This window comes from Halichoeres trimaculatus, unplaced genomic scaffold (genome assembly GCF_033239565.1).
Source record: "Halichoeres trimaculatus isolate MK-OKI-2021-1 unplaced genomic scaffold, fHalTri1.1 fHalTri1_scaffold_1, whole genome shotgun sequence".
NCBI lineage: Eukaryota > Metazoa > Chordata > Actinopteri > Labriformes > Labridae > Halichoeres > Halichoeres trimaculatus.
Window position 1 is genome coordinate 33,118,136 of NW_027437179.1, and position 25,068 is coordinate 33,143,203.

Here is a 25,068-nt window from a genome sequence, read left to right on the forward strand (position 1 = left end):
GATGCCTGGTACCTGGCAATCGGTATCAGTACTCAACAGTACCAATTTTTGGTTCTTTTTTGTGTTAATGTGGTGAAAAATATAAATTTGTTTAACAATAAAAAGTATATTTTTTTCAATTTAACATATTTGTTCTTCAATATATAACCTTATAATGCTGTGTTCATGTCCAGCATGGAAAATCGCCTATTCTTCCACTCCCTCACAGTCACAGGCAGGTGTTTAAGTACCTTAACATGGTACTTTTTGATGTTTCGTGAATCGTTACCCGGTACTTTCGGCAGAAGTCGGTCAGTTCCCAAAGTTAATTAAAGTACCGAATTTGGTACCCATCCCTAGTACTGGTGAAAGTATTGATGGAAGGCTCAAAAAGTTGGCTTGGTGCATCTTTCCTTTTTTCCTGTCACATTACAGAGATCAAATTTATGAACCATACTTTTCTTGTCAGATACTATTTAACATGAGAAGAGGGTTAAATCAAGAGTTTCTGTTTTGATAATCTGGCGGTTAAACACTGTCGATGTAGCATCTTGGATTTGATGTCATTCACACCCTGCCACCGTTCGTTCATGTGCTGTTGTTTTGTCATGTTTGCCAAACGGTTTCCTCCAAGTTTGCCTGTCATGTAGAACCTCTAAATATAGATCTTGTTGTTAAGCAGTCTTTGTCGACCACTTGAATCCCTTCATCGTGTTTTACACCAGCTGTCACAACACACCTGTCACATGTTCAGCCACCTCTGCAGGGAGCTGACAGGGAAAAAATATGTACTGATGCAGAGAGGAACATTGATTTGAAGAAGGGTTCTGAAAGCCTGTATTATGTTCAGTGACAATTCTAATAAGAAAGAGCAGCAGTTTTAAACTTACTGGTGAAAAATGTGGATTAAGGTGAACCAATTGTAAAAATACATCAGCATTACTATAGATGGAGGTTTTATAAGTCTGATTCTAATTTCTGTATGAGTTGGTTCAAACTGGTGTAGATTTATTCTGATAAAGAAGGAGAGGAAAGGTTGAGTTTCCCTCCTTTTCACTGAAATCTGTGTTCAGATTGTGTTTGCATATTGGTGTTTATCAATCACCGATCGATTAATCTGATTGTAGAGCAGAGTGCTCTGCTCCAGAGTGGTATCGATCTGTTGGAGGGTTTGGCCTTCTGCCAGTTCTCATTAGTGGTCTCTGTCCTTTCACCTTTCCGCGCCTCTCATCTCCGCTTCTCGCTGATGCTGGGGCCTGCTGATTCAAACTGATGACAGTCCTAAGTGCTATAATAGAAATGTATTGATCACAGGTGTTGTGAGTCATTGACACAACTGCCTGGATACACACACAGAATACAACCAGGCGGCCTTTCTCCTACATGTATGTGGAACACCACACGTCTCTAATACACAGCTGCTCCCACTGAAGCTGCACAAAGAGCAGGTTTGTGCTGAGAAGGGGCGACAGGGTGACCCTGTGGTTAGACAAACCATTTAACAACCAAAGAGAATCAAAGGTTCAGCCGTCCCCTCCTTCATTGTCAAACTGTCCTTGAGTTAAACATGACCTCCTAGCCGCCGTGAGCCACAGCTCTTACACATATATATGCATCATGTGTGTTTGAAACATAACTCTGCTGTGTGAAATATGCCCAGAGCCTTTTCTGAATAATAAATGAATGCTAAATGATTTATAGAAACATTCTGGCTACATTTTCAATAAATGAAACACCTTCAGAGAGTCTGTTTTTTCATTGTAAAGTAACATTTCATTAAACGTATTCATAAATTTATAACAAGCAAGTTTAAAAAAGAAAAAGAAACACTGTTCATCATTAATATGACATGAATATACACAAGGGGGGTCGACTAATATCATTTTTCTCAGGGCTGATACCAGTATGCTTTATTTCTAGTTCATGAGACCAATAATCGGTATTTGAAACTGTGATGCATTTTAAAAAAAAAACATTAATGAAGCATCATTTGGAAGTTTGATCTTCCACCCATACAACATGACGTCTTCTCTATTTATTACGATAGGGGAACATGTGCAATACCAATGAACCTGTTAGAGCTCATGCATTGGTCTAACAAGCACTAAGATTTCTCACACACACAAAAGAATAAAAATGATATGTAAAGAAGGTAGCAATAGTTTTTTTAGGTGAGACAAAGTGATGAAAAAAGACACTGACAGTAGGAAAAAACAGTGAACTTCTAAGTAATTTCATCAGCAATTGGTAAGATTCAGCATGCCAAATTCAGCCCCCACAACCAGCCAAACCCCTAGTAAACAAAATTATGTTTGATTTTCTTTTGAGAATGAGTTACAGTTATTTTGAGGTTTGACCAATCAGAATCAAGCACATAGCACAGCTGGTGGCTAGTTGATCAGTAAGATCATCAGGTAACGATCAAAACTACTGTTTTGCCACAGTGTCAACTGGCCGAGGTGACACGTGCAGGACTGCTTCCTGTTTACAGTATTTGGACTGTTAGCCAATCAGGATGAATTATTTAACACATTCTGGTGATGAATAAAATGTAAACTTCCTCAAACTTCCTTTAGATCAAGAGCTGTTTACGAATGACTGACATTGTTGCATCATCAATTCTGTTGTCATTGTTAATCCTTTTGTTTGCTTATTTTTGTTTACATGATTAATACTAGAAAAGCACTCACAGACCTCCGCCAAGCAGATAGTGATTGTCACACAACAGTTTAGTCCTACTTTAATGTTATACTCCCTTTCAGCAGACTGTCTGCTACAATTTGGTGTTAGTTGCAGGTTTGTACAATAATTTGTTACCTGACAGGGTTGAAAATTATGACGACCCAGTACATCTTTTATATCCCGGATCTTAGTGTCCAGAATATTGCCAGGATCTGGATCATACTTTTACATCTGTCAGAAATTATTATGACCTTGTCTTAGATTCTGTTACAAAGCAAACCAACTATTTATCATTGAGTTATATACACAAATAGTGAAAAAGGTCCTATCTCACAATGATAAAGAATCCTTTAAAAGAAAAAACCTGGATCCAGACAGTTATCCGGATCACCTCAAAAATGTAATCATTTCTTCCTTGTAATATGTTGAACATTTCCTTGAAATTTCATCAAGATCCGTTGGTAAGATTTTGATTTTTTTTGTTGTTCACAGACAGACAAACTGTTCCAAAAACATAACCGTCTTGGCAGAGGTCATAGGGATCATTATTTACAGCTAAATAAACCTTCTCCTCGATGTTGCTTTACAGGAAAGAACTATGAGCAGTCTCGTCTTTTCTTCTATCTCACGGCTTTAGAGCTCCCCTGTTCTCCCCAACAGTCTCTAGATGATTGTAGCTTTGTTAAAATGTTGGGTTGTATTTTGTAAGTTTTTGGGTTAATTTGTTCTTTTTTCCTACATTTCTAACGGGCTGTTAAGTAGTATGTCTTTTTATAGTCAAGTTTTTAATACATACAGTCACTCAGGCCAAAAGCTCAGTATATATATCTGACCAACAGTTGTCAGACAGTCCATAGCTGTTTCTTCTCATACGGATCGTTACCAGCTTGGCTCCACCACAGCGCCCTGCTCTCTGACCTCACTTCCTGTCCACACTGCATGGTGGTTTCAGCTCCCGCCTCAAGAGTCAGCGACCTCTGCACGCAGCTCAACTTTTAATCAGCAGCTTTCTCCACACGGGCAGACTCCACCAGCCGCTCTCCGCACCTTAATGAGCCCAGAGTCTCAAGCCGACCAGCCGCTGCTTACGCTGTACTGCTTTCTTCACTCGGAGCGCGGAGGAGTGGGTGGACGTACTGTAAAAAGTACAGTCAAGGAGATACTGTGTTGAAGACTGGCAGACAAGGTGAAGAAAATGAAGTGGATGACAAGGATATGAATAAGGGCTGACGCAGTGGTATAAAAGGGAAAGGATCTGCTTCATGTCTATAACATTTACAGAGAAGATGCTGAAAGATCGGATCCGTCACAGATACTGAAAACGATACCACAAGAGAGGATTTCTGTATTCCTTACCCAACAAGATTTATTTCTTACAAAAGTCAGACTACTCAAATGGCATTACAGGATTTGCAAGCAACTGCCCAGTAAGAGATACCAAATAATCAGATTTCTGTATCGCTGATCTGCAGTGGAGACTTTAAAGCCCTATTTTATTTTTTTTTTTCCATCTTGTGTACGGTGCAGATATTTTAGTAGAGGAAAAGCATGTTTACTAGTTTGTCAGAGATGCTAATAAAACAAAGTTTGTTTGTGGCCTAATCTGGTGCAAATGAAAGAGTACAAGGTCTGGAGTAGACTCCTGGAGGGGATTAAATATGTTTAGTTGTGCAGTTTGCAAATAAAATGTTTTGCAGGATTAAATTGGAGGGAACAGAGTCATGAAAGCCAGGATGAAAAGCATTCCTCACGATTTGTAAACAGAAAAAATTCATTTGCAGACATTCACAGAAAATGTTTATAAAAAGATACAGAAACCTTGTGAACATTTGGTAGAGCGTCGTGATTTTAGGAGTTCACTCATCCAAGGATACAAGCTGCACTTTTAATGATGGACGGGAGAGTCTGAGCTTGGGAAACAGCTGTTTACAATTATTGCAGTTATCTTTTTTCCACCTGACTGAGCTTTTCAGGGTTCAACAACACATACCAAGTGTACTTATTTACATTTCTATAAAGATGGAAGTATTTGTAGTATTCTGTATGTTTAGTGAACTTTTTTTCTATCACCCTTTTTACCTCATTTTGAAATATTCCTTTTAAGCCTGCTTCTCTGCCTGGCGTTCTCTGCATCTGATTGCTACACTGGGTTTATATGCCTGAAAAAATGATGTGTTCAAGGTTCCAGGTGCAGTGTGCATGTGAACAGTAGGGGCAGTGCAGCAGCAGCAACGAGAGTTTGGTGGAGAGTTTTAAAGACAAGCTGGTTGATGTGTTTGATGTATCACAGCAGTAAATGACTATCAGAGGATCTTGTGATGGTTAAATACATTTCAGAAGAAGACATAGAAACCTTCAAAGCTGAAGAGGAACAAGGTTAGGTGCGTGGAATCAGAATTCAAAAGATAATGTACGAAAGACAGATTGATTAAGGTGCTGTTGGTGCATTTTGTGCTCCATCAGTAATCTCTGAGTTGTGTGAAGTCTCCTCTGTACATTTTGTGAATTGGGTAGTTATATACAGCTTGAGATTTCTGACGTGCCCTGTAGAAGGTCCCTCCAATTAGACGTGCAGTGCGTCTTCAATCATTTGAACATCTATGTTGATGATGCTGACAGTTGGGTACCCGAGGTAGTTTCTCTTTTGCTTGAGGAAAACTTGCTTGTTACCATTTTGCATCCTTTAATAACAGAATTTAAAAGATTATCAACACAGTGTTCCACTAATATAAAGAAAAGATGTCATTTTGAACATCATCACATGTGTGGGACAGCTGTGGCTCAGTGGTACAGTGGAGTATCTCTCAGTCTGAATGTCAGAGGCTTAGTACCAGCTCTTGCTCCTGGTGCCAAAAACAGTTGTGAGTAAATATGCGGGAAAAGAAATGAGAACTTTGGAAAAACCACTTTTCCCTTAGTTTGTGGATGTGTTCTTTTCTGATCTGGTGAATGTGACATGAAGTTTTTAAAGTAACTTTAAGTGGCCTAAAGACCAGAAGAAAGTTTGATTTTTTTTAGTATTTGTATATAATCTATTTACTCTAATTTTATGACCCTGTAAAGCTTCATCAAACGTAATAAGATACATATCTATGAAATGAAAATACATGGAACTATGCCTTAAGATGATTGACTTCTACAATAAGATCTGTATGTTTTATGAGTGTTACTTTTACTTAAACTCTATGACTAAAAATGCTTGTATTTTTTGTTTTCATTTTTTCTCAAATCTTTGACTGATACAACCAGAAAGTGCCATATGTTGCACCTTATGTTTTTAATCCAATCCATCTTTATTTGTTAAGCACTTAAAAACAAACACAGTAGACTGAAGCGCTGTACAAGAGAATAAATGAAATACATAGCAACTCACATGAGATGAAAAATAAAACAAAACAAAACTACATGTACAATACAGACTCAATTTGAAAACATGATGAAACAAAACTGAAATGAAAAGGCATGCCAAAAACAATTTAAAAACAAATAAACTGATAAAGTCGACTACTGTCCAGTGTCAAAGGCCAGGGAAAAGAGAAGTGGCCCGGAAGAGATTTAAAAATAGGCAGAGAAAAGGCCTGTATTACATGCAGAGGTAAATTGTTCAATAGTTTGTGTACTTTTATGCCTCAGATTTTTCAAACTGCTTTAATTCCCTTATCCATGCATTATTATTTATTAAAATTCCTCATAATTTGTCAATCTGGTGGGTTGAACTGATTTGAGCTCTCTTTGACAGCAAACACGTGTAATTTAAGCCTCTGTCCACTTCGTCCACGTGTACCTCTCACTTAAACAAAGTCTGAATATTCTCTCCCAGCTTTACTAACTCCTTTAACTCCCTGTGACCGGGGGCGTGCTGGTGGCTTAAAGATAATCACATGAAGGGCACGGAGCCTGACCTGTTTTTGCATCAGCGACTTTCTCCTTCGCTGAAAGGCATTCGATGGCCAATTGTTGTCTTGCCTTTTGTGGGAATGTGAATAGCAGCTTATTGATTTGAGGCAAAATGTTTTTAATGTTGTAGATGAGATTTTCGGATTGCGAGCTAATGGGTTGATGGAAGCTCCTTTTCAATCTATTTTCAGGTCCACTCCCAAATTGAAAATCTTTACTGGCCTAATTAAGGCTTATCTGACGGGAATGTCAGAACTTTTCAAAAGCTTTTTTTTATTGTTTTTTCCCAACAGCCCAATCTCGATTGTTGCGTGTAAATACACAAACATGTGGAGAATGGTGATGAGGCCATGCAGAAAAGTAATGAATATAAACTAGAGAGCTGTATTGATGTTTGATCAAACTTATTAGCTTTGAAAACAGTCCCCTCCTCCTAATTGATATTGTAATGTTCTTTGGCACAAATAAGCACTTCAGTGGTGTTGAGTGTGTGTGTGTTTTTTATGTCCTGTAACTACATTAGTGTTATCTTACCGTTCGTCCTCTGCTGGGGTCGAAGGGTCACAGGATGAGGCGTGTTTCTCAAGGAGACGAGGACAGGTGGAGCTACAGTTCAAAGCTGAGCTCCTTCACCTGGGAGCTGACCTGGATTTCAAGTAGACATCATGATTGGATGTTTGAAACAAGAAACAAGACAGTGCTGTGAAATTACTCAAATGCCCTCTGACAGACCTGCTGTGTCCCCTGTGATCAGACTCTGTGTTCAGCTCCGCTAACAGGCTTTCTGGTAGAGGCTTCGTTTTCACCGGGCTTGACACGTGAAAGGGGAGAATTTGCTTTCTTCTCTATTCACTAAAAACATGTTTTATTTCTGTACAAAGTTTGTTCACTGAAGAGGAAATCATTTTTTTTTAAACTTGAATTTCTGTCCCATAATGCCAGCAAGTTATCTAACCCATGTGTGTGTGTGTGTGTGTTTTAGTTCATGTGAAAGCGGGGACCTGCGAGGTAATTGCTGCACACCGGTGCTGCAACAAGAACAAGATCGAGGAGAGATCCCAGACTGTCAAATGCTCCTGCTTCCCTGGACAGGTGGCGGGAACAACACGAGCGGCTCCATCCTGTGTAGACGGTACGCCTGCCTTCTTCTCATTATGCCTCTGGTAATGATTTGTGACTGACTGTTAATTAGAGAGGAAATGTGCTACGAAATGGTGCGAAAATGTCACACCTGTCACTGTTATTTAGGAAGGAGCGGTTTACTTTTTGAAAGATGAGGAAGAGGAGAATACAGAGATATGTTTTCTTATGTTTCTTCTTGTTTTTGTGTCCTGGAGGCTTTATAATCTTCAAAATCAAATCTTCCAGCAGTTTATTTGTTCGCCTTTTGTCTGTGGAGGAAATATCAGAGCAGAAGGCCAGGTCATTTCATATCAAGTCAAAAGTGGCCTCAGTTACGTGTGAATCGATCCCTATCTCCTCTCCACGCTCAGACAGGGGCTTCCTCTATTTTGACACTTCTCTTTTCACTTCAGAAATGTCAGGGGAAGCTGTTTCTTCCCCTGCAGGCCTCCTCTGAGCCGCTTAAGACCTTGACGCTCCAACCTCTGCTGCACGCTTTATTACCCCCTCCTTCGTACAAACATCCACCCTGCTCACACCTGAGCACCTGCTCACAGCACTCACCAGCTTGACATTGACCCCCAGCCCTTAAATTCAGACCTGAAAACACACGAAGGCAGGACTGACAGATCAAAAGACGCTGTCTTCAATCACCGGGATGTGGAGGGAAACCAGAGGCCCTTGTTGTTGCTTCAGTCAAGGCAGAACCTGCTCAACCTTAATTGCCTCCTTCCAATTTTATAAAATCTCTGTCTTCTTTCGTCAGCATCCATAGTTGCACAGAAGTGGTGGTGCCAGATGCATCCCTGCATGGATGGAGAGGAGTGTAAAGTGCTGCCAGATCTCAAAGGATGGAGCTGCAGTACAGGCAACAAAGTCAAGACAACCAAGGTGGGTTTTATTCTCTTAAACTCCCATCAAGCACTTCTTCAAGTATTCTTTCTTTAGGGCAATGAATTAGAGCCAATGAAATGGACTGTAAAATGCGGGGCTTCGGATAATAGTTGTGACCTGAGAATAATGGAGAAGTGCCTGTGAAGTGTTTGAAAAGGAAGAGCTAAAGGAAAGACAGCACTGGAGATTTTTTTCTGTCTACTCGAGATGAGAGCGAGCAGAGCAGAGTGGGAGGCAGCAGGAGAAGAAGATGTGACTCACAGGGGAGAGTCAGTGAAGTGTTTCTTAAAGCAGTCAGCTTACAACTGTAGAAAAGGGTCAGCTAGGTGCAGCTATCTATTTAGCTTCAGCCGGCACTTTGTTGGGGAAGTGTTACTACTTTCCTTTTATCATATCTTAAGTAGCTGACTTGATAGTGATTCTGACAGAAGACCAAGGAGCTCATTCTTTTGTCAAAGTTTATTTCTGAAGCACTTTTCAAACAATCACAGATGACCAAAAGATACTAATGAGAAGCGAGTACAGCTTGAAAGCAAATAACACAATGAAGAGCACATATTATATATTATATTATGTGCAGCTGTCATATACCTATCTTTTGCTATCTGCATTTACTAATCCTTACTGCACTTCACCCTTGTGCTATTTTGCACCCATCATGTTAGTCTCCAAAACTCAAGTTTTTTAGTATTTAAATAGCATAGTAATAATTTGGGGTTTTAGCAGCTCTTAAATTCTAGGTTGGATCTCGTGAATAAGATTCATATGCAAACCTGTCTGTCACAAATTCAGACAACCTGTACAAGACCGAGCTGCGGTCTTCACTTATGATTGTCTTAACCCTAATTTATGCTAATGCATAAATTAACACTAATGAAAGAAGAAGAAGTGCAGGTGCAGGTCTGAGATAAATGACTGTCAGTCTGTAAATTGGAAAGCCCTGATGTAGACCCACACAGAGCAGACACACTGGATTGAAAGCCACTAAAACTGTCCCTCCTCACTTCCCCCCCTCTACACAGTGAAGTCTGATTGAAGTCACATCTTCAGATGAGTGACGCACATTTTATTAAGGTAGAAGGATCAGGTACAATGCAGGACTTTGTTGGTACGCAAGCAGTTGACTTGAATGAGAATTTAGTATCAGCATTTAGCATTCTCATATAACTTTAGTATGACAAATACTTCCCTTGTCTTTGGCAGCATTTTGTTCTTGTAAACCTGTGTGGGGTTTTTGTTGTTGTCTAACAACATCCAAAATGTAACAACAACGAGAAATGTAGTAAAAAAAAAAAAAAACTAAAGTAAAAACTGGTTAATAATGAAACAGAAGTCCTGAGTCCAAAATGTAATGGAAAAATGTAATACAACCCAAAATGCCATTACCGACCCAAATTAGAACAACTTTTTGTTTGGCTGTTTTGTTTATTATTATATTTCAGGCACTTTTTTTTTTTTATTATCGACCAGATATTACATTTTGGGTTGTTGGTATGTTCTATTACAAATAGTTAGGGATGAGTACCTTCCTCATTTGAAATGATTCAGTAACAATGACCGGTACCTGGCAATCGGTACTGGTACTCAACTTTTTTTGTGTTTATGTGGTAAAAAATATCATTTTTTTCATAATGAAATATAAAAACTTTTCAACTTATATTTATTCTTCAATATATAACCTTGTAATTCTGTGTTCATGTCTACCACAGAAAATCCCCTACTCTGCCACTCCCGCACATAGGATGCATTTAGGTAACTAAATGTGGTACCTTTTGGTTTTACGTGAATCAGTACCCGGTACTTTTGACAGAATTTGGTCGGTATCTATAAAAGTACCTAATTCATCCCTACAAATCGTGCTTCAACAGGGCTCTTAACACCTTTAATTGAAGAAGACAGGGTAGTGAAAAGAGATGGAAACAAGGCAAGGATGGGGACATGCAAGAAAGGTACCACGGCTTGGATTCAAAGCTGGGCTGTCCACTAGAGAGCGAATGTTATTGGATGCCATTAAAGGCCATACTGAAGCCCAGGAAATCTGACTTTTTGTTTTTAATGTTTCTCAGAAGTTATGTTTTCAGCTTGTGTGAAACGTAAAAACACTTCATAACTTGATAAAGACATGTTCTATGCAAGATTTAGCACAGAGTTATTAAGGCCCTTTAAGTATTTAAACTTTTTTTAAAAGATTTTCTCGCATCTGTTTGGCGGCATCGTTTATCTTGATAAAGTTGTTTAAAAATGCAAATTTTGTGACGCCTGTAAGCTCGTCCTGGCAGTTGACTCAATCTGTGCCATGTTCACATTTACCCAGCATACCCTCTCAGCATCCGCACCTCTCCATATTCTGCCTAAAGGGGGTTGAAGATGTCATGCAATAAGTCCTTAATTTCTGCTGGTAAGGCTCTTAACTGCAAGCAGTTATTGCATTCAGAGCCTGGATGCCAAGAAAACAATGATGTAAAGCTGCCAAAGTAAAATTTGGATCAATGAAATGTCAGTCAATCAACTCCTCTTTTGGAGTGTCTTAAATCACAAAATGTCAGATTGTGAGGGTCTGAAACCTCCACATTCAGCTGTTTCAGAGAGAACCCAGTGTGTGTGTAGTGATCGGGTGAAGAAAGTGGTTTGAGGAAGAACCAAAGACGAAAGCTGCTGGTTCATCTTAAAGCAACAATGTGAAAACTCAGAGTAGAAACGAGTCTTCAGAGATATTTCTATAATCTTGTGTAATTGAAATAAACTACAGCTGCGATAGAAGCCTTCAGTTCAAAAGATATTTTCGTCGAGACAAAACCAGAAAGCAGCCAGCTGTTAACACCTCCTGAGAGAGTGAGAGCAGAAATCATGAAATATAGATCAGATATTTAATAACAGGCTCCATCTTTAATCAGGAAATGGGCTTTGTGAATAAAAAAAAAACTCCCAAAATGCAGTAAATGTTGAGTTTGAACAAAACCTGATTTATGTCTGCGAACTGCATGAGACAAATCCAGTTATACCTCGGCATCAGTTTATCCCACATCCAGCCATTAGCATTTAAGGCTTAATGATCAAATTTGGGCATGTTTTAATGACATTCATAAAGACTTTTCTGTCAAACTGATGACACTTCCACACCACTGAGGTTATATTTTCATGCCTGTAATTGAAAAGTAATTAGCACTCATAAATACAGAGGAGTTTGATTTAAAAGCTTAGAGCCACTGGCTTGCAAAGAGCCGAGCAGCAAACAGAGTATTTAGTGTCAAACTCCTCATAAATAAAGATGATATGTCGCATTAATACATCCAAACATAAGAGATGTCTGAGTGCCGTATAATCTGACAAACACGTCTGAATCACAGGGTTGAGAGAACATGTGTCAGTTTGATTCACTTGAACGGTGATAATAATGTATTTTTATTAATAATTAGAAACAAACTCTTTGATGAGAAGAGGAATCGTATGGATATTAATAGATGGCATAAACAGAGAGGATATTATCAGGGGACTCGCAGTTCTCGCCTGGTGGTTTAGGTGACAAATGAGATATGAATGCATGCTGCACATGACAGCTTTGCAAATGGAAAATCAATTATCACGTCTGTAATAAACAGGCTGATTGTACACCCATGAGTTCATTGGTACAAATTGGAAAAAGCTGCCACTGGGGAGGCGCAAAACCTCGCTGGTGACTGAGCAGAAATCTGACTCACAGGAGCGTCATCAACAAAGAGAAACTCATATCTCCTGTAGTCTTCTTGACTAAGCTATGTACTGTTTTTAATAAGCACTCATTGCTCACTTCATGAGCCACTCATTGGTTGTTCCAGCCAGGTGGACCCTCTTTTGCCTTCAGAAGTATTTTATTCTTCATGGCACTGATTAAACAAGGTGTTGGAAAAATTCCTCGGAGATGTTGGTCCATACTGACATGACAGCATCACACAGTTACTGCAGACTTGTCAACTGAACATCCCTGATGAGAATCTCCTGGTTACACCATTTCACCAGCAGCAGACTGAACCATGGACACAAAACATGATGGATCCATTCTTTTATCTGAGTGTGGCAGCAGAAATCGAGACTGTTTAGACCAGATTTAATATTTTCAATCTTCTATTGTCCAGTTTTGGTGAGCCTGTGTAAACTATAGCCTTAGTTTCCTATTCTCAGCTGACAGAAGAGTCACTTGTGTGCTTCACGGTCACATGTTTAATCAGACATGTTTTTTCTGCAGACCTTGATCGTAACCAGTGGTTATCTGAGTTACTGTTGCCAACCATCGTCTCAAACTAGTCTGTCCATTTTCCTCTCGCATCAGCAGAGCATTTTGTCTCAGAGAACTGCCGCTCTCTGGATATTTTCTTTTTGGGACTATTCTCTGTAAACCCAAGAGATGGTTGTGTGTGAAAATCCCAGTAGATCAGCAGTTTTTCAGATACTGAGAGCAACAACTATACCACGTTCAAAGTCTCTTGAATCCCCTTTCTCCTTCACTCTGATGCTCAGTTTGAACTTTGGCAGGTTTTCTTCACTGTGTCCAAATGCCTGGATAGACTGAGTTTCTGCCATGTTATTGACTGATTAGGTATTAGTTTTAACAAGCAGTTGGGGAGTTGTTGAATTGTAGAGAGTGTAGGTAAAAAATTAGTCTCATATCAGTGTCATTTAGCTCTACTCAATGTTTGTTTGTTCTTTTGATTTTTCAGTTTTGGCACCCCCTGTGGGAAAGAGGATAATTTCACTTTTTTTTTAAATATCTTTAATACCTTTTTTTTATATCTTACCCAAGCTAATGAAAATAATTGCTAAAAGGTATATGTAGCACGGAGTAGAGGTGGTGCAGACTTTTTGGGGGGAGATAGCCCCAGAGAACTGGGGCAGTGTTGGCTACAGTGGCAGTGACGATGAGGTCAGGAGTTTGGCAACAGATGATCCCTCATGTGGTGAGGTAGGGAGTGCATTTGAGGGGTCAGTAAAAGCTTGCACGCATTACAGGATTCTTCACACCTTCACACATTTAGAGACCCCACTCTTAATGATTACAAAAGACGGATCACAAAATATCTCTGTCGTCTAATCTTATAATGTGTGGTGTGCACTCAGTAGCACACCACACACTAACTGGTTCTTAAGTCGAGCATCAGCTTTTTCAAGCTCAATATTCCAAATCTTGCGTATTAAAATGTGACTTTGGTGTAAACAAACAACGATGCAAGCAATGATGGTTGTTTTTGGCCTCTTAAATTTTGAGAAAAAAACAAAAAACAAAAACAATTGTCGAAAAAGTTGTGGGCTGTGGGCTATATGCATTACAGTGCCAGTTGGTGGTGAGTAAAGTCGTCCTAAGTATTACAGATAGATTTCTCACTTCCTCTTTGGTCAGTCAGCTGAGTCAGCTCACGTCTTGATTGGCTTTGCCGTGGTACATGTGACATTACATGCTGTACCTGCTTCGCTCCTCATGAAGTGCCCCTCACACTGCAGGATTTTTAGTTGCAAATATTACCGATGATCTCTCAATCTGAGGCCTTCTGAGCAGCTCTGACCAGACAAAATCACTCCTAACACACCCCACACCACAGGAAAATCACACATGATGTCATTTGCAAACATCAGACAATCAGGGCTTTGCTGGTCTTTGATCTTAAGGGGGAGATCTGGACAAAAAAAAAAAACAAGTTATCCTATAATGTGTAGGTGAGCAGGATCTTAAAGTGGATTTTCTGTTTATGGAGCCAGAAAAGGTCTTGTCCTCCTCCTGCTTCCTTTTTAAGAGTCAAATGGGTCACTCACTCCTTTGATTATTTTACCCAGAAATTGTAAAGAAATGTTGTTCTTCAGTGTGCTGTCAATCATCTGCTCTGACACATTACCCCCCTGCAGCATTTCTTTAATTCTTTTTGTAAAAATAACATCATCTGGACATTGTCAGTCTTGTTGCAGATGGCCTTGTTTGCTTTTATAGCTCATAAAAAGGCATCAGTTAAAATTTCAATCTGTTTCACATCCAGTTAAACTCCTGACAGAAGCTTTAAATAAACAAGCCTCACTAAAAGCTGTCTGAAATCTGCTCCAAAGGCAGATTGATGATTAGCCTTCAGTACAACACAACACAACTTTTATTTAATACTTTATAATTAGAAAAGAGCAGGTGCAGACCAAACTCTTTGATATGTAATTAACAGAAACTCAGAATTAATCCAGCATGAGCTAAGTTTCGTAACACTTGGCAACAAAGGCAGGGAAAAGCCCTGTTTGGGTTGGAGTATTTAGCAGTGTTTGCAGGCCAGTTACTTCATGTTGGATTTCTGCTTTTAGCTTACAATTCAGTTTGAATTTGTCCACAGTCAGACAGAATGTTGGTCAAAATGTGATGGACCACACATTCTCTAAATAACACCAGACCCACTGATTTTTCTTTATTCACAGGATTTCTATCAGTCTTGAAGAGTCTTTTCACTTCGTTTTTTGCGCCCGATAATGAGACGTTAGACTCAGTTCTCAGTCTCAAAATCCTGAGTGAAAAATAAAATAGCATTTTTACCATTTCAACCCACAATTTTCTGAGGTTTTCAGGGTAAGAGAAAGAGCAGGCTTGTGACTCATCCTGCCTTTGAAAAGTCAGAGGAGGGCTTGCATATGACTTCAAAAGTGCCAGCCAGAAGCAAAACAAAGGCAAGCCAGGGCAGGAGAAAGACAAACAGACAACAAACAAAAGTCCCCTCAGGAAGTCAAATCGTCGAGTGGGATGTGCAGAGACAGGGTGAAGGGCTGGAGCTGTAGCACTTCCAGAGATTAATAGAGGTTATGTGGACGTGTGTTTTTGGGTTTCGGGCGTGGTGGACCTGAAGTGGATGGTAGGTGAGAAAGGAGGGGGCCACTGTGGGCCCTTAGCCATCCATCACGGCCCGGTGTTTGACTCACCAAACGCCTGTAGTTGAGCCGCCTCTTCCATTATTCATGTCTACAGGAGGCCTGGACGAAGCAGAGCTTTTTATTTTAGCCAGGTTAATAATTCATGCCCTCTCGCACAGCCACAGGAAAGCAGAAACAGAGGCACAGACAAGCAGGGGTCCAGGTGGCTAGTAGAACCCGTCAGAACCTCGACTCCTTTTTGATTGGGGAGTCAGCGGGGGTCGCTCCATGCTCGTGGCCTCGCTGCCTCCCACAGAGAGCCAGCGAGGGATGGCCCGAGTGTGCTGGAAGGGCTCGGTGCCCGAGCTTCCTGGACTGTTAACATCATTCTGGGGAATAAATAAAGGCTCTGCTGAGGATCAGGAACAGGCTTACAGGTGTTACAGTGGTGAAAGAGCAGCTTCTAGAGGAGGTGGTTCTTAACAAATTCACCTTAATGTTCCTGAAAATTCAAACGTTTTGGGTTGTTAGTTGGAATGTTGTTTATTTTACATTCTTTTTAGTTTGATTTGTAAGATTTGAGTTAAACCCAGACCTATTAAATCAAGGAGCTTATGTTTGAAAGTTGCACGTTCTTTACAAGCCCTCTCAGGACCAATGCTAAAAACTGCTGCATGAAGGAAAAAGCCATTGGATTTACTACAATCCAATGGCTTGTTATAAATTTCTTAAGGCCAGAGTGCAGATGGCTTTGTGGTCCAGGTCGCGCCCCGTGAGGTTTGCCCTCGAGCGCATGGCCTGGGTTAGAGTCCGACCTGTGGCCTGTCTCCCGCATGTCATTCCCTCTCTCACCCTGTTTCCCACTCCATCCACTGTCCTACCTTCTCCAGTTAAAGGCATAGAATAGCTTTAGTTTGATTACTTCAGGGTTTCTGGTTCAAACCCCCAAGAGGCATGTCCGTTTGCAGTGTGCATGTCCTTCACCTGCATGCAGGAAATCCTTCTGTTTACCCCAGCCTTCTCTCACAGTCCAAGTATGTGCTCCTTAATTTTAATTTGTGATGCCAGATTTTTTTTGGCTCTTTGCGCCTATAGTTGGAGAAGAAAGGCTAGTGGATAGAGGAGGAAGGGGGATGAGAATGAAGAGTGACATGCAGGAAGGATTCAGACTAGGGATGTCCACAGACTGTACAAGAGTCCTCCATTTACCATTGTACGATTTTGAAGCCAAAATACCCCCGTCACCACAACAATCAGACATAAGAAAAATTTCTACGAGGTGTATTAATTTGATAAAGTTTGACCACAGCCCATCTGGGATGGCTGGAAAGTCAGATTTTTTAACCTATACTGCAGCCAGCCACCAGGGGGAGCAGTTTTTGTGGAGACCTCACTTTGAGCCGAGCAAGCGGCTGTCCATTTTTTTTGCAGTCTATGGGATGTCCCAATACCTTTCCCTGATAAATCCTGTACTCCGTTGGGTGATTTTCATATTTGTTGTGTTAAAGTGAGCCCTGTTGGTACCTCTTGAGGAACACTCCATTTACAAATGTTGCAAAATGTTGATGCTGCATTGCTTTTCAAAGACTGAATTGTAATAAAATCCAATGCCTTTTCCCTTAATGCAGCAGTTTTTAACATTGGTCCTGAAAAAGGCTTGTAAATAACATGCAGCTTTTAGGAACATCCAGGTGAATTCATTAAGAATCACCTCCTCTAGATGCTGCTCTTTTACCAATGCTTTTCAAAGCTTTTCCCACACTGATGACATGTTTGCAGTGTGGTGTAATTTACAGCAGCTGCAAAGTGCTGAAAATATATGAAACTTAATTGGTCCTGGTCATGTTGCGAAAACCCGATACCATCTGATCCTCCAAAAACAGCCATATCGGGCACCGATACTGATCAGTGTATCAGATTGGGACATCCCTAATTCAGACCCAGAACCTTTTCAGTTATTGTAAGGAAGGTCTGTCAGATTTGTCCTGATCATCCTGTTTTTGGTCGAGTTTTCTCATTGTTCATTAATTCATTAATTCATTTTCTTAACCACTTATCCTGTGCAGGGTCGCGGGGGAGCCTATCTCAGCTGTCATTGGGTGAGAGGGGTACCCCCTGGACTTCTTGCCAGTCAATCACAGGGCTGACACAGAGACAGACAACCATTCACTCACACACTCACACCAACAGACAATTTAGAGTGACCAATTAACCTGATGAGAATATTTTTGGACTGTGGGAGAAAGCTGGTATCCAGAGAAAACCCACGCATGCATGAGGAGAACATGCAAGCTCCACACAGAAAGGCCCACCAAGCTGGGAATTGAACCAGTGACCTTCTTGCTGTGAGGCTGCAGCACTAATTGTTGCACCATTGTGCAGCCCTCATTGTTAATTTTGACCAAAAAAAACAAAATAAACAAGGTGTTTTGTTCACTTCTCGCCAAACTTTTGAAAGAAATCTTATCTCTTTACATGTAATTCTACTAGCATCTTTTTCTTACATAATTTTAAGTCTTGTGTCCTCATCTTTGTTAAATGCTCTGCATTCAGTAGATACATTTTTGTAAGGCTGGTTTATCTTTTAAAAAGTTCTAGTTTTGTTTTACTTTGTTTTGTGTTTTTCTGGGTGGTTACACAGCCCTCCATTATTTCATCATATAAATAATTTCTTCTCTGATGTGCGGCGGTGGCTGCTGTTGATAAAAAATGATGGTGTCGCTTCACCTCACGATGAAGTCACATCAATAAATCAGAAGTCCTGACACCCTGCAGGCTTCCTCCAGGACAAGTGCAGTTGTTCCCTCTTTCTCTGCGTGTCCGGGAGCAGCCAGTTTTATAGTCCTGCTGGTAATGTCAGGAATTATAACCCCAACAGCTCCTGCTTTCACTTCCTATCAATCAGAGGAGGAGAGGGCAAAAGAACCACTGAGCCTTTCCTCCTGACAGGTGCTTTGATGCTTGTTCAGAGTGTGTGGACGGCTGCTGATGGATGGCTGTCCGAGGTACATGGATTTCCAAGGCGCAGTTGAAATGTGTTAAAATTTACTGAACCACTGTATGTATCGCCACCCTGCTACGCTTTATAATGAAATTCAGCTCAAAACAAAGTAATTATGCTGTTCACTTTTATTTCTCCTTTTTATTTCATGTCATGTATTTTGAATCATGTGTGTCAGATTATAGCTTCCAGCTTAACTCCCTCAATCAAAAACAGTGTTGATTCAAAGAGCTGCGAGACGGCGTGAGACATTTAGTCAATGAATAGCCTGAAAGAGGAGCTAAATAACTCTATCGGTGATTGATTCGGTTTTTATGGCCCATTAAGACATCGCTGGAGGCTGACTCTGACCGTGCAATTTGCAAATTCAAAGGAGCATAGACACCAGAAATAATACACTGAATCAAAGTCCTGATGAATAAGTAAAGATTGATGCTATTCAAAGAAAAGTTTAACTTTTTATACCTTTATCAAAGTTGCAATGATACACACACGTACCCACATGTCGGAGTCAGTAGCTCTGCATCAAATGTTGAGCTTTAGTTTGTTTGTCATGTCTTTGAACCAACAGCTGACCAGTCAAGTGTTCTCTTTCATCCTGGAGCAATTTAAGCCTCAAACTCTGGAGAGCCGCTCTCTGTTCTCGATAACCCTCACAGAGACGTCCACAGCCCTGCAGCAAACTAATTGCTTTAATAAGGTTACTCTTTCTGGTCTTCTGCTCTTTCTTTGTTGTTTTTTCTATGACTCTTTTATCCCTGTGGAATGGGAGACAATCGTATCTGAAGTTTACATTTTCTGTCCTCTGAAGAATTACGACTTCAGAGTATTTGTAGAAAAGGCAGAATGGATATCTTTCAGACCTAAAAAAGAGCTTAATTGTTCTTGTTGGTCTTCTCTGTGTTATAATTTGGGCCACTATAGTAGATTCACAATGTTGCTGCCAGAAAAAAACACATATCATAGTCATTTTCTAGAAATGTTGACCCACAATGATGCTGAACCCAAACAACCTTGCATAATATCACCCACCACTGTTTGTCTACAGCCTGCTGCTGCAACAGTAGCATCACCAAATCATTTTCATACACTCCCTCACACCCAGGAATCCTGAGGATTGTCACATGGAGGTGAAAATTAAATTGTGGCTCCCCGAACAGCAAGCAACGCGTTTCAACTCAAAGCAGCAGTAAAATCACACTTCCACAAACTCTTAGTAACGCACTGCCTGGAAGAGTGATTGTGTTTGGTAAACCTGTTGTCGGATCATCTTGCGAAACCCTGTCGACTCTGAATTTAATCACAATAATTCCCTCATATTCTCACATGAACACCTGTGCTCAGTTGGTTTGTGTGTGTGAGTGTATGTGTGTGTGTTTGGAGTACATCTGAGGGCATGTCAAAAAGTTACCGTGTTCTACTTTTAAAGGACAAACCGACAAGGAACAACATTCACCTCAGAGTATTTTTAGAGTTGGGCTTAAAGTGAGAATAGTACAAACTGAGTCTTTCAGTCTGTGGATTAATATTCATGGAAACGTCTGAGAATACTTATGCCGGCGGTACGCCATCATGAATAATAATATTCCTCCTGTTTGCATGGGAATCACTGAGCACAATGTACATTACTTTACATCTGACTGAGAGCTATGCACTGTCTTCTCACTTTTTTTTCTGTATAGCGCCACAGATGTTCGAATTCTAAACAAGCCATCTGGGAATATACACACCTTGAACCTGTTGGGCTTTTGACAGACAGGCTGGAGCTGAACACGCAGCACAAAACAAGTGCGCTTAATGACAAAGCCACAGATGGAAGTAGAGCTGAGGAGACTGATCAACGAATGAATCAACACATACACAAAACAATCACTGTACCTGAGTTTAATGCTAATAGCTGTTTGAGCTTGAGCTGAAGATACTGCTTCTCTGGAGTTCTGGTAGCTGAGGATGTTAGCAGTGCTGGGCCGTATGAGAAAAGATTTATATCATAATATTTTTTTACACTGAGGCGGTGTCATGGTTCTCTCCTCACTCACAGTTGCAATAGTTGTTTTGTTATAATTAAGGAAAGTATTCTGAGTGTTAGCTCGCAAGCTGTAGCTCTGCTAAACAGCTGGGAGGGGCTAAGGTGTAAAGAAACAAAGTGGTGGATGGTGTAGATTCAGATGCAGACAACTTCATTCATCCTTTGGGCGATGAGTCTGGAGCAGCTCATACACAAAAGACAGAAACACGAACAACGAAAATTTGACGTACAAGCAAAAAGTTACCTAGACACAGAGTTAAAGGCATGAGTAAGACTCACCGAAGACAAAAAGTCACCCAAACTCAAAACTAAGTTTTAATAAAAGAATAAACAAAAGATGAAAAGGTTGTTAAGAAATGAAGGCAGCAAACAGAATTCACTAAGAGTGAGTGACCAGAAGAGGTTTTCTTAGGATCTGCTGGTTAAAATTTTTTTACACTGATTATCTTTGAACAGAACTCTCTCTTTAACAGAGAGCTTGTAAAATAAAGGGATGAAAGAAAAATAATGGAGACTCAACCAAAGTCTGTTAAATATAACAAATTGTTACAGGACTAACTGAGTTCAGTTTCATCAAAACATGAATTCTCTGTTGCCCCCTTTTTAAAATAGCTTCAGTGGTGACATTAAATTTGAGTTAGTTGTCCAAATATGCACCCAGGTATCTGTACAACCTTATAAACTCCACATTTTTACTATGTGTGATGCTCTCTTTGGCTGCCACCTTTGACTTTTGTCTGAAATAAAAAAATAGTTCCTTGGTTTTCACATTTTGAAACATTTGAGTCCAAAATATTGTCACCCCACCACAAAATTAAATCAGAGCTGTTCCATGGTCTGACACTTGACCCTGAAAGAGAGACAACAATGCTGTGTCATCAGAAAATTTGAACGGGTAGTTTTTCCCTTTAGAACTCCTGGAAGCATAAGTGTGCTCGGACAAAATAAAAAATAAATAGATAAATAAAATAAAATAAATTAAAAATAAAAGGAGTGACTTGTGACACACAAGAAGAATGTGTACACAGGAGAGAAGTGTTGCCTTCCTCTGCCCGACCTGCCTTTTTCATGTTGGCTCAGGTCTAAATGTTCATCCTTTTTTTCAATTCATCTTTTTTGATTGATGTCATATGTTCTAAAACCACAAAACTCCTAAAATAGTAGACACCTCTCCATCCCAGCTGTTTAGTGGAGCTACAGCTCGCAAGCTACGTTCAGAATACCTTTGTGAATTGTAACATAAGAACTCTTGGTTCTGTAAGTGAGATGGTAACACAGTTGACATGAGGCCCTGCTGTGCATTGGAAAGGTGCGTGGGTGGCGTAGCAGCAGCCTTCTGTGTGCCCCACAGCACAGTCAGTCTGTGCCCTTCATGGTTAAAGCACATCAGCAAAACTGGTTTAAGGTATATTAAAAACCATACAGAATAGTATGGACAGTATACCCTGTGCAGGGATTTACTGCCCTGTTGGGATGAGTCTGGATTTTCTTTTAATATTTTTTGTTTACCTGTTGTTGTGTCATATGCACTACTCTCATGAAAGATCAAAAGGATGTGAGATGTCTCACTCCTCAATAACACCAGAAAATTGTCTTAAATACAAACATGTGTGATAATTTCATCACTAATTTCGGGATTATTTTGTATTTATTTTTTCTGACCACACCATTAAATTGTTGCACCTCTACCTGAGATTAAGAGGGGAAAAATGATCCTAATTAAATGACTTTAGCATAACAGTGGTCAGTTATGGAACTGTAAGTTTATATTGCAAAGTGTCGGAATATGTAGTAAGAATAAGATAGGTCCCAGTCAAGTCCCTTGAGGCACACCACAAAACAGAGCATCGGTCTGTATGCTAAATAAGTGTAATTCTTGACCATTTTTTATCACATCAAACTTATTCTTGTTCAGATTTGATCATGACCGCTTCCCGTCTTTGTTAAAATACCTTAGCTGTAATAAAAACACAAATTGAATTCTTCCTCTCCTGCTTTATGTCACGCTGCTTGTCACACAGCTCTGGTTCTGAGAGTAGTACCACTCTTTGTCATCAGTAGTGACTCAAATCCCTTTTTTTCCTGCTGCATCTATTCATGTCTGAACTATTTTTGTCTGATTCCTCTTTCTGCTTTCTTTTTTCTCTCTTCTTCTCTCCAGGTCACACGATAGTCATCATCTCATCCCAAGATAACCTTGTTGGGGACCTGGCGTTGTTTCTCTGAGGGGACATTTGGATATTATATGTTGAAAAGATTGGTGGAAACCAGGGACCAACGAGGATAAAAACCACAGACTTTTCTTTGAACAGATGGAAAAAAAAGGAGCAGGGAGCTTCACTTTCAGACGACATTTCCAAAAAAAAGATTCCTGACTTTAGATCCAGCATCAACAGTAGCTGAACTCTACTGCCCACCAAATCTCTCTTTGTATTATAGATTTGTTCCTATTGACTCAAAGACTCTGAGAACCATGAAGATATTTATTGACTTAAAGACTGTGGATTACACCAGAAAAGAGTAATATCACCCTAAAAACAAAACCATGTGATGTGAAACTTTTGTGTTACTTTCTCGCCACAAAGAGCCCCGGGACTCTTGATGCATATCTGTGTTGAAGATCAAGTGAGATCATAAGCTTTTTCATTCCTTTTAGCCTTATGAAGCAAAAATCTCTTATCTATCTTTTTTTGTTGGTAAGAAGAAAAAAAAACTTTGAAGTCTTTGGCTTTCTTGAGTTTGTTAGGATGTCTTCTTTTTAAAGACAAAAGACGACGCCACAACAATAACACCCACAAACTATGTAACGATGTTCAGCTAAAAGTCACCGAGGGTTAATACAGCTGAGTTCTGCCAAAATGTTTTAATGGTATTTGTTGTTTTCAAAGCCTGGTGACGATCATTGATACAAACATGTCAATATTATCTCAATAAATTGAACTAAATGGAAATTGGTGTTTGGAAAAATGAGGGTTTTTGCAGTCTGTGTTCATACTCTTTGTGTATCAGATCACAGTTTTAGATGAAAGCTACAGGTCAAGTTAAAAAAAAGTTGTTGAAGTGAAACTAAGAGAATACAAAATAACATGTTCATTTGAAGACAAACTGTTTCTCAGAGACTTTACTCCTAGAAGAAACTGTTAATCTCGGACTCACCCTAACATCACTTCAGTTCAATTTTGCCCATTCCTACTTTTATTTTGTTATATCAATGATAACAACCAGGGATTTGTGATGTGTGGTTCTGGATTATATCCAAAGACTTTGCTTGGTTTGACTCCAAAGACGGTGTGTGAGAAGTGTCTGTATTCAGTAAACACTCCGAGAGGGACCCTAACTTCCATCTTATTAATACAACAACAAAAAAAAAGTAAAAGCCAGTCTGAGCATCTTTGTTCAAATTGTAGCTTATAAATGTTGCCACTGATTATAGAGAAATTATATAAAAACTGGACATCTACGCAACTCACCTTAAGTTGGTGCAGTGCTCATTAAGTTGAAACGCCCATTGCCAAAACTTTGGAAAGGCACCAAAATAGCCAATCCATATTGTGTTGACTTAGCCCTGTTGATCGAGACTGAATGGAGGAAGGAAAGATCTTATGGAGTAATATCTCTAAAAGATACTATGAGGAGGATCTGTTTTAATTAGACTGCCTCGCCACCTTCAGGCCTGGAGTCTTATGCACACTGTCGTAAACAACTTTTAGCAAGGCGTGTGTTTGTTTTGGAATTAAATGGAGGTCAGATTTAAACAAAATGTCTTTGTTCCCAACTTTTTTACAACTTTTTACTGGTGAGGTAAGGTATTTAACAGTACAGTTACATAGGTTTGAAACATGACAACAAGCAAATGTCGTAGTAGCTGGCTATATGTAGCCTGAGGCTCCGACAGATCTGTAAGCTAACATGACAACAAGTAAACACTGTCAGTTTGTATGTAGTTAAGTAGCTGTTTATATGTAGCGCAGCTGGCAGTCCAGTTCTCTAAGACGTGTCCGTAATGTGTAACGTTAGTGAATCCTGGTTATATCCTGCCAGTCATCTACCAAGCAGAGCTAACCTAACCTCACTCCTCATTTTATTGATAGACTCTCAAGTTTGATCAGACCACTGCAGAATAACTGCTGAATGTGGTTTGGAATGGGTATTATCACTGACAGCTTCCCCCCTGTGTTAGCCTTTAGCTCGTGCTCTATCACTCTCCTGTTTAGCCTTCTCATGCTCTTCTGTCTTTTTTCTGTGTGTCAGTTAGGCTTCTGTGTCCACCATCACTACAGAATTAATCACAGAAATCATTTTCAGCAGAGAAAAACACACAAATATCTTTGTTTTATCTCTTCTCACAACTGAACTTTGTCAGCTGGCGTAGTGTTGACATAGAGACCTAGACGTGCTGCACATCAATCCAGTCCTGCTCAACCCGATCAGGAAGCTAAGAAGTAGAAATTTACAATAACCTGTAACCAGTTATATTGGCACTGATAATCTCATTTTGAAGTATGTATTACAATCAGGCACATATCTAGAAGGGAGACTTTTTCAAAATCACTTTTAAACTTTATGTTTATTTTCAGTCACATCAGGGAACGATTTCAGGTGCTACAAATACAGAGGAGGT

The 25,068-nt window shown here is 39.9% G+C and overlaps 1 protein-coding gene across 1 annotated transcript in view; it reads left to right on the forward strand.

Annotated features, from left to right (window-relative positions):
- tafa3a (TAFA chemokine like family member 3a) overlaps positions 1–24,000 on the forward strand; it is a 138,480-nt gene extending 114,480 nt beyond the window's left edge. The window contains exons 3-5 of the mRNA XM_074671618.1: positions 7,541–7,690; positions 8,447–8,571; positions 22,609–24,000. Of these exons, the coding sequence (XP_074527719.1) occupies positions 7,541–7,690; positions 8,447–8,571; positions 22,609–22,620 (287 nt within the window). The 3' untranslated portion in view covers positions 22,621–24,000. The remainder of the gene's footprint in view (positions 1–7,540; positions 7,691–8,446; positions 8,572–22,608) is intronic.
- The last annotated feature ends 1,068 nt before the right edge of the window (positions 24,001–25,068 follow it).